This window comes from Etheostoma cragini, chromosome 5 (assembly GCF_013103735.1).
Source record: "Etheostoma cragini isolate CJK2018 chromosome 5, CSU_Ecrag_1.0, whole genome shotgun sequence".
Lineage (NCBI taxonomy): Eukaryota > Metazoa > Chordata > Actinopteri > Perciformes > Percidae > Etheostoma > Etheostoma cragini.
The window spans coordinates 14331714-14342442 of NC_048411.1; the positions used below are offsets into that span (position 1 = coordinate 14331714).

General features: G+C 39.0%; 1 protein-coding gene across 2 annotated transcripts in view; it reads right to left on the reverse strand.

The window, feature by feature from the left end:
* The window catches only part of LOC117945213 (EGF-like repeat and discoidin I-like domain-containing protein 3), a 114403-nt gene that overhangs the window by 79446 nt on the left and 24228 nt on the right, over nt 1-10729 (reverse strand). Inside the window, exon 2 of one of the 2 annotated variants that reach the window (XM_034872564.1) lies at nt 7333-7359. In XM_034872564.1, the coding sequence (XP_034728455.1) occupies nt 7333-7359 (27 nt within the window). Of the gene's footprint in view, nt 1-7332; nt 7363-10729 lie in introns of both variants that reach the window. The other variant, XM_034872563.1, reaches the window with a different exon arrangement.

The window sequence follows — 10729 nt, forward strand, 5'->3', positions numbered from 1 at the left end:
CAGACAACCACTCTGGTTCAGATCAGGGAGGCCGTTCCTCCCAATCACGCCTCTCCAAGTATCTCCATCATCGCCCACAATATATATATTGCTTTGTCATACACTAAATGTGTATGACAAAGCAATATATTACTTCACTGGCAGTGCCATCAAAATGGTGCCATATTACTGCCATCTAAAATCTTTCTCGGACTAACCTGCAGCGTGCAGCCAAATGTAAATGACGAGGCCTTGACGCAGGGTTATAGGTTTCATAACTCAAGGGCCTGCCAATAGCTGTCTCATCTTTTAAACATTGAGTTGTACAACTGCACCGAGCGCTGTCAGAACTTTGTGGATTGAGATTGGATGGGAAAACTTTGGAAGTTGGCTGTTGGATATTAATGTAAACCTGGCTAAAGCTCATCACATGTTGAACATTAAAATACTGATGTGAGATGAAAGTCTGCTGGTTGATGCCATAACGTGTGGTCAGTCTGAAGCTTTTAAAGTCTGTTGACAGAAAAACCGGAAGAAGCTAAACTATTCCTTCCATGAGCCTTTTTTTTTCGACTTCCTATATCTTGTTACATTTTATATTCTAGTCTTTTTCCAGTCATATCTTATAGTTGACAGGTAAACTGTGCTTTGACTGGTCTCTTATTTCATTTGAAGTGATAAGCAACAAGAAAAGTCTCTAGGGTAAGACTATCATGCCCTCTTAAGTCAATTTGACAAATGAGCAGCCATGAGCACAACATTTGACAATGTCAAGTACATGAGTGCAGCCTTGGATTGTATACTACATCATCTGCTCAACCATTTAAGACCCAAACCCAGAAAACGTATACTGTAAGCTGAAAATGAACTTGGCAAAGAATAGAAATAAATAAACACCACAAGCAAGCTTATTATTGTTCTCTCGTTGGAATTGGTAGGCCTCTGGATATGAATTACAAATGGGGTAATCCTATTGAAGTATTGTCGTTTAAAAGCCAGGACCTGTATCAGTAATAATGAGAGCGGTGGCTAATCAGTTGAACAGAGGAACGTATAGCTTTCACAGAGGCCCTGCTCTGAGGAAGATTGGGGGGGGAAGACAGGTTTCAGGGCTGTTTTGACGCGGCGATCTATAGTCGCACCAAGGCGTACTGACAGCCTCCCTAATGGAGAGCACGTATAGCAGGGAGGGAAGAAGGCAGAGGCAAGGAGAACGCCAGAGTGAGTATAAGAAAGAGATACAGAGAGTGCATTCTGTGTGACAGCTACGTTTGAGTCCAAAATTTGTTATTTTTCAGATATAAAAGGCTCCAAAAGTATACACAGCAATATTTCAAAAAGATTGATGAACTGGATCTGTGATTTCATGGAGTTAAATGAACATTTTAAACCCAGAATACTGCAAGGTGAGGGAAACACTACATATTTTTACGCCTTGTGAGTTGATAAAAAGCCAAAACCTGATGGACTGCAAAGATGATGCTGCAGTTGCTTAGCACACACACACAACAAATAAGACATTCAATTAGCATATTATTTAAAAAAATATATTCTGCTGAGAGAATGCAAGCAAACCTTGCCAATAGAAAAAAATCATGTCTAATTGCTTTTTGCTACTATCATGGGCTCAGTGGGTTGAGATTTACAAAAATAAAACCTATGCAGAAAAAAATGGATATTTAAATGTACTGATGGGCTAAAAACTTTCTGAAAATTAACAATTACAATTCTAGATACATTTATAGATAATAGCAACAATATTTTCCATTTACTTATTTCCATTTTGGTTAATAAAGTTCTATTTCATGTTTAAAAAAATAAATTCGCTAATTTACTGCAGCAAAAACTTAGTAAAGTATGAATGCATAAAGGAGTGACAGTCATAATTGAAGTATCAGGGATGAGAAGCAACAAAACCGGAAATCACAACAGATCTGAGGAAAAAATAACTTCTTCAGAAAGGCAGGGAGTCGGACATTGTGTGTCATCTGAGGAGAAGTCCTCAGGCTGTCAGTGGATGCTCTCCTCACTCTGCGGGCATGTTGTGTGACGCATGTCTCGAGGAAACATTGGCAGTTTTTTGTTAGTGTGAATATAAGCTGCTGCTCCGCTGTACAAACCCACGCTTGGTCAGTGATTGATGTGAGCCCGTGTTGTGTCCGGGCACGAGCGCTGTGATTTCTTTTCTGGCTGCAAAGAGAGTCCAATCAATCAGCTGTGAAAACCTGACCAATGGTTAAACACAGGAAAGCATCCTTTGTTTCCTTGCAGATCAATCACAAAAGGCCTGACATTTCCAGGGTTAAAGCTACATGCTCCAACATCTTAGCTGACAGTTGTCACAAACAGCTTGTTTCAAATGTACAAGCACATACTAATTATATCAGACTGTACCTTACAACTTAGCCCCTAATTAATGATATAGTTTAAAACACTACATTTTACAATGCACCATTGACGCTGAGAGGCTTGAGGTATTAAGCCTCACTTGATTTCACAACAGGAATATAATTAACTGAGCCTCTTGTTCACTCAGTTTTTCTACTAAAATTAGATTCAGGAAAAAAAACATTCCTCACGTAAAAAAAGAATGTTAACAATACACAGTATTACAGCTATTTCACTGACAATAAAAAGCAGGGGGAAAGCTTGCTCCGGCTAACGGCGTGTTGGTTTGGGTCATGAGGAGGTCAGACAAAGCATTACCAACCGATCCCGGTAAAGTGTGTCGGATCGAGCGGGGCCAGCTGACCATTTAACAGCAGAAGTGGAGAAAGTACTTTAATCTAATACTCTTACACAAACATCTGCACTTGACTTCATCTTTTGTTATCAGCTGCACTGGGCATCTTTTCCCTAGTTACATACACAGCCTTCATTGAAAAATTTAATTTATTTCATGGGGATTTAGTAAATAATTAAATTTACTGTCAATGAAAAATAAAACTGTAAATTAAATCGTCAACTATCTACAGTAATGCGTTAACGAGCCGGTCCATCAACCAACTTGTTAACCTTTAATAAAATCTTGCATATAAATACATTGTATCTGCCTCAACAGTGTGGAATCTACATTGAAGCTCTTCAGCTCTGAATGTGCACCCATCCACATTACAGACAAATCTGACATGGCCTAATTGTGTCAAATCTATTTTAACCCAGCCTCTTTCTCTATGATGGCTTCAATGGTTCACAGGCTCATGGTCACTGCACCCATCCTTCACCTCAACTGATAAAAGTTGGCACCGCACCACCAATGTTACATCAGTGCTCTCAGCATGAGCCGGCGTCCGCCCATGCTTTTAGTGAGTCCTCGGCCTCCTATTCTCCTATGCCCTTGCCACTCTGTCATTTTGGCCCATCAGCATTTGACAATGTCAGACAAATGCACTTAGAGTTGAAAGTAGTAAGAATCATGCAGAAACAAAATGGTTTAAAATATGTCAAATAAATATCAAAATGGAGAGGTCCCGCTTAAGATCAGCATCGTTCTTGGAAGATCGAAAGAATGGAAGAAATGGAGGATGTCTTGTCAGAGACTAAATGCCATGAAAATGTCAGAGCGTTGTCCCTGCCTCCTTAAAGGTCATCTCAAAAACAAAAAAGGTATTATCCTGATTCTAATGTTTGTGAGCAATGCCAAATTGTATATGGCTGGAGGAATTAGCTGTAACCTAATAAGATGTAAGATAGTCAAACAGAGGCTGGCTCCAACCTGTTCAATGGAGGACTACTGTACTGCAGTTAGTTATCCACTTAACCTTAAGGCTCAATTATGAGTGGCATCAGAGGTATTTCCTGCATGGCAAACGCTCAACTTGCAGTTGGTGCGTGGAAGCCAAAGCCCTCTCAAAGAACTGCACCCTTCATAACCCAGAGACACAGTCCTCATCTTCCAGAGGAATAAGCATGTAGATGATGGAAGGTATACAATATAATAATTATAATACAATATAATGTAATGTAATATATTTTATATTATTAAATACAGCATATAACATTTCATTATATAAATTACACATGAGAATTTAACTTTTTAGTACTGAAATATTCAAATCAATTGCTTTTTCAGTCCACTAGATTGTAGGATGAACAAACAGAAGAATGTATCTTTTTAGATTAAACTGACATTGTCAAAGTTTTCTTTTAGAATTTAAAGTTGGAAAACAGTTGTATATGTCGAAGAATATTGCAATATAATTAAAATTGCTGTAAAATCGTATCAGGACATAAGTATTAAGATAATACTGTATGGTGGGGCCTCTAGTAGATGACAAAGAAAAACTATTACCGTCGGCAATATAACCCCGCAAATCAAATCCATACTTTAACACCGCCAAGCCACTAAATCTGTATGGAAATGAACAGGTGTTAACTTCGTTAACAATAATGATGGCGGGAGTAGACAGGACCGCCGTCATGACTGGGGTGATATCAACATGCAATATCGTTGAAGAAAAAGAACACACTAAAATGTTTTTCTCTCTCTATTCAAAACACTGTCTCATGCACATGATGAGCCTGCATATCGCTGAATCGCTGAAAGCCACTAGAGCTTTGAGCATGCAACGATCTGAGACAACGGTTGTTGAAGAGGAATATTTTTCTTAATGTGGATATTAAAGCAGTTGGGGGAGGTACGGTGCCTTGCTCAAGAGCACTTGGCAGCACCCAGGAGGTGAACTGGTATCTCTCCAGCTACAAATCCACTCTCTGTACTTTGGTCCGTAGTAGGACTTGAACCTCCGACCCTCCGGTTCTCAATCCAACTCCTTACAGACTGAGCTACTGCTTCCACTTATACACAATGAAAGTGCCAATTAAAATCCCTTCCTGTTTATGGAAAAGGACAAATATACTCAAATGTACTTTAAATGAGCAGCTAGGTTTTTTCTGTGTGACTGATGAGACTCCATTCTGAAAATAGGCTAATTTAACACATTAACATTCATGCTCGAATTTAAGAATCAATTTAAATAATCAAAGTGGTAATAATGTCACTAAGTAATATGTAGAATTAAAATTACAGTCTCCCACTACACGATAAAACACAATAAATAAGACGAGGCACTTCTCCTGTCTTACTGTATGCTCACTAAACTTATTATTGTTATTCAGTATACATACACATATACATATATATATATATATATATATATATATATATATATATATATATATATATATATATTCATAACATTATGTTCAGCCATTGCAATTCTCTGTAGGATTTTTTGCAGTAAAAGGTAAAAGGTACAGTACAATAAGTCTCCCACATCCTTTGTATATGTATTATAATGAAAATGTTCAATTTGGCACATTATGAACAGATTTTCCTAGATGTAAAGAAATAATCCAACCTTCCAACTATGTAGATAAAATGCAGCCAATTTCCTCATTTTATCATTCCATTGGAGCAGAGGACCAACTGAAATCCAATATTCTGTCATGTTTTGCACACTAAACTCCCTCTCTCTCTCTCTCTCTCTTTCTCTCTCTCTATCTCTCGCCCTGAAACGTTCACTTGTAATGGTAGTTTCAGATACCATTGAGATAGTGGGCCAATGTTCATAGACTACAATACAAAGCACATCAGCATGAACATAGACACAATGATATAAACAGGAGTTAAAGAAAAACAGGCCAAACTAAAGAAAAGTCCTCTCTATATGTGTGCAGACAAAGGGCATGAATACTTAGATTAGAAATAGCAGCTGATATGCTAAATTCTTTAAAGCTGTCATGAGTAATTTAGCCTTCCACATTGGCCTGTCCTATTTTCTCTGTAAGTCCAGTTCCAGGTCAGTGGTCACAAGTCACTCCTAATTTGGGTCATTTTCAGATATGATTATTATTTCTTGTGGTGTATGTCGCATTCTTCTCTTTTATCTGAAATGTGTACAGTACACTGAAAAAAAATCTTTGGAAAGACCTAGCAACAAGACTAACTGCAGTTATTCAAACAGTATAGTTCTGCTAAAGATGAGTGTATCTTTTTATTTGATTTAGACTGAATTATTATACATGATTGGCAATATATTCATAGTTGGTATTCATATGTATGTATGTGTCTGTATGTTTGGCACAGTCATTGAACTTTAATTCCATATGTTGAGCTGGGAAATATAAGCTCCATAGTCTTTGGTCTTTTCTGTAACAATTATGCCGCCACACAATTACATTTGAATTATGTGTTCTGGCATTAGTGAAAACATGTGACATTTGGATATTGACATTGACATTTTCAATTATTAAGTAATCTTTGTTTGCGTAAAAATTAACCTTTTCCTCCTTTAGTTGAAATTGAGTCTGAGACTGCACTTTGCTTAGCATTGCAACAACAAACTGCTTTGATTTCTGGGGTATTATGTCTTATCTAAATGAATCATCCTTGTTTTAACCCATTTGATCTCAAATAAACCAGCAGATATTAATATTAACGGAAAAAAAAACAAAGACGAAGACAATTAGATGGTGAGGATGCACTTAGAAGTAGAATGTTTGTATTCAGTTGCGGTACTTCACCAGGATGTGAAGTGACATTTTAATTATACCACTGATGAAGATGAATCAGGTCCTTGTTTACCGTTGTCCTCTGTGGTCTTACTTTTGTAATAAAACTCTTGATGCATTATTTTTTTTCAATAATGACAAGCAGTACTTCTGAATACCAAATATGCTCTCTATGGAAGGAAGTTACTGTATGCTAATTCACAGATCTTTACTTTACTACCTATTAAAAAACACTAAGACAGCAGAAAACACACTCAATGGGCTCCTTCAGGAATGGATAAACTGCATATTCAGACTGATGCTAATGGCATGAATTTAAGGACGCAATGCATTGCACTTTAGATACAAGATATGATGGTTTGGGATGTTTAAATTGCTGTAGATTAATGCTACTCTTAAAGTAATGGATTATAAAGTCAACGCTTACACACACTAGAAGTTATTCTCATCAACAGCCCTAGAAATTCTGCTAAATGATCAGGTATTCAGAAAAGCAATCTAGCTGAAGCAATCACAGGAATGAATAGGGACAGTGAGGTTCTGAAAACAATCTCAAAACTCTGTAGCAGACAAAGACAAGCTATTTCTCATAAGTCACACTAGTGAAAGCGGTTTAAACAGGACTGCCTTATGAACCGAACTGCAAAATGATATAATCATGAGTGCTGCTGACCAGGCATGATCAGTGAGCCGATTCGGGGATTAGAGTTAGTGGTAATGAAAGAAGCAAGGAAGGGGGCAGAGCCAAGATCATGAAAGTAAAAGACCTCTCTCCTTCTCTTCATCACACACACACACACAAAAAAAAAAATCACGTTACCACGCATAAAAATTCCCCACCTGCTGAAGTTGGTTCCTCACCATCTGCTGTTGAGACACAGAGGAGGAAAAGAGGGAGGAGGGGAAAAGAGAAAAAAATATATATTAGCTTTATCACAACTACGTCACAGTATTCATAGCTTTAGCTGCATGCAACACTGCTGATTCAACAATATTATTAATTGCAAAGTGGACTCCTCTATGTGCAGTAACATTTCACATGTAATCCAAGGGAGCATGCAGTCTGCAAAGCCAGACACACCTGCTACCTGTAGAGTACAACACATTACCAGCAGAAATACTCCACACTGGCACTGTGACACAGCCCATCCCCCATTCATACACTGCCACAATGCAATGTCCTGGTCGGCGCCCTTTGTCTAATGTGTTCATCATTCTGGACCAGTGTAAGATTAGCCCCGTGGCATAAATACATGCTACATGTATGTATGTATACTTGCTACATCCCTGGCTCCTAAGCACTAGTCTGTGGCTTAGATTTGGCCTGTCTACCATTATTCCCACAACCCTCCATCACCATCATAAGACCCATCATCACTTGTAAAATTGCTCCGAAAATGCGCCTGAAAGCTGGACACAGCTACAGAGGAAGAGAACCAAGGTCATTAGACGCATGGGATGGCAAATAACTTTTGCCATTATTGTTGGGGATGATCAGAAATTTGTTGGAACCAATTTCCTTGGATGGATGGATGGATGGATGGATGAAATAATGGATGGATGGATGGATGGACATAAATGTATAGGGATTTGGTGCTCTGAAGCGTGTCTGTCATTTCTCAACAGCTAATGATACTGCCTTCCAGTGAGCATGCCAGTTTAATTCAAGTATGATATAATGTCATGTACATGTTTTCATCCACAGCATTGCATACTAATTATGGGATTAGCATATGGCGAGGGTTAAGCTCACATAGATCATGAGGCAGACAGGGAGACATTAATGAATGCCAGCATTTCATGCAGCTGCAAATGCATCCAAATCCATCTTAGAAAACTAATCAAGTCCAATTTCCAATCATAACACAGCATGCAGAGTAGATATTTCTCCTCTCCACAAAGCAAACATCAGTGCTCCGTCAGTTTGCATTCCCTGTGGTATCCTTTGGTGTGAAAATAAAATCGCTTCAGAAAGTGCACTGAGATGGTTTTAAAAACTTTTATATTGCCAATCTAATTTAATGTGGTACCTTATGTCTGGGGGGGTCTCTATTCAGTGTATGTACTAAGTGTCTAGCAAGACAAGCTGAGCTGACTGTTTTAACAAACTTAGGACACCCCTGGAACAAATGATTTCAACTAGGACAGCAGCCATGAAACTTTCCTATTTCCATAAACTGAAGGGCAAAATAGATTCACTGAGACACTTCTAAGATAAACAGTCAGAATTAAAGCGTGAACCAAAGCCTTTAACACTTCTTTAACTGTGAGAAAGAAGTCAAATTGATGTAAAAAAAGGAACCACGGCCGAGCACTTTTCCAGGCTCTCATCTGTCTGGCAAAATATGTTCCCCTTTGTGTTTTCCCATGCACATGGGCCAATGTTATCCCAAAGCCAAGCACATTCCACGCTTCACTTAGTGCGGTTTTCTCCTCTACCATTTCCTCTCCTCTTTTACCACTGGGGTCAAGTCACACAAATGCGAGCCCACCAACACAAACTGTATATAGTGCACACACAAGTACACACTCACAATGAAAAACATGCCTCCAAGTGAAGAAACCTATATCCACCCACACATAAATATGCATGCTATGAATACAGACATAGAACAGGGAAGTTTATCCATGATTAGATGTGGTGAATCATAAGATTGCATAATATACTGAGCATTAGTTGTACACTAATGAACACTCTGGGTAGGGCTGCACAATTAATTAAATTTTTATCACGATCAAAATTTTTGCTTCCCACAAAATAAAATTTGGGTAATTGAGCAATATTGTCAATGAGTTATTTTGTTCATAGAAAGCTCCGTGTTTTTTGCAAAGCCAATCTACCACTCCGTAAACCACTATCTGAGTCAGAGTTATTCCCTGAACCGCGCAGCTTAGTTTCTAGATGTAGACAGTCACAGAGGACAGAGTAATGTGAGGAAAACTCCACAACAGGTAGCAATCTGTCACACGTCGGTCACAAGGTTTACCAGTTTACCAGTAAACGCAACATTTTTTCCCTTCTGTCTTGTTTTTCAGACAACAGCAGCGACCAGTGCTAGTTTGTTTCTGTTATCTCACAGGGCTCTTGGATGCAGAAAACACGCATCCAATAACTCAAGGTCGCAGTGGTGCACCTAATCCTCGCATTTGCTGCCACTCCACAAACGAAGCAATGTTGTTTATATCGATATGGTTTAATGTTGCGTTACATGACCCATTTCTTCTGTAAAGCCGTGCCTGTGTTTGAATCTCTCCTCTTACTCTCCAGCACAGCCCCGCCCCTATTACCTCACACACGGCTCCCAGCAACACAGAGAGACACAGAGAGACACAGAAAGACACAGCGGTGACAGCGCCGGTCCACACTTCAGATTTTGTCCACAGTTTTAATTGTTATTAACACAGCTGTATATTGTTAAGCAAAAGAGCGAAACGTGTTTATACCAGTGTTTCCGATGGTAACTCACCTATTGCGGCGGCCATGGCAAAAAACACAGAAGAAGTTATTGAATGCAACAAACTTCAGCTGGTAGAATAATAGCGTGTGAGACGGTGTCTGCTGGACCTGGGTGAGATTTGTGAACCATGGCAAAAATATCATAATTCATAAAAATGCTGCGCAGTGACGATACAGACAATTCATACACACAAGGTGTGTAACTCTACTGACCCGCCATTCGACCCACGTTATTTATTTCAGATAATTTTCATTTATGTGTTTAAGCTGTATGTATGTACAACATACATCTTCAACATAAGAGGAATGTAGCACAACAAGGATGTGAAATCAGTTATAAATAGCCTATGTGAAAATAAAAATGTGTTTTGGTTACCACCAACGAATATTGTGATAATTAATCGTGATCTCAATATAGATCAAAATAATTGTGATTATCATTTTGTCCATAATTGTGCAGCCCTAACTCTGGGCTAGCAAAATGTACTGTATGTCTTTAATGGTTGGTGTTCCCTAAGATGAGTCAAAAGACCCTGTGGGAGTTGCATCGCAGGAGTATATCCTGCTACACCCTACAGTGCCCTGCTATGCCCAACTACATGCTGCTACATCCTGCTACACCCTACAGTGCCCTGCTATGCCCAACTACATGCTGCTACGTCCTGCTACACCCTACAGTGCCCTATTATGCCCGGCTAGACGCTGCTATGTCCTGCTACACCCTGCTATGTCCTGCTACACCCTGCTGTGCCCTACTGTGCCCGGCTAAACGCTGCTATG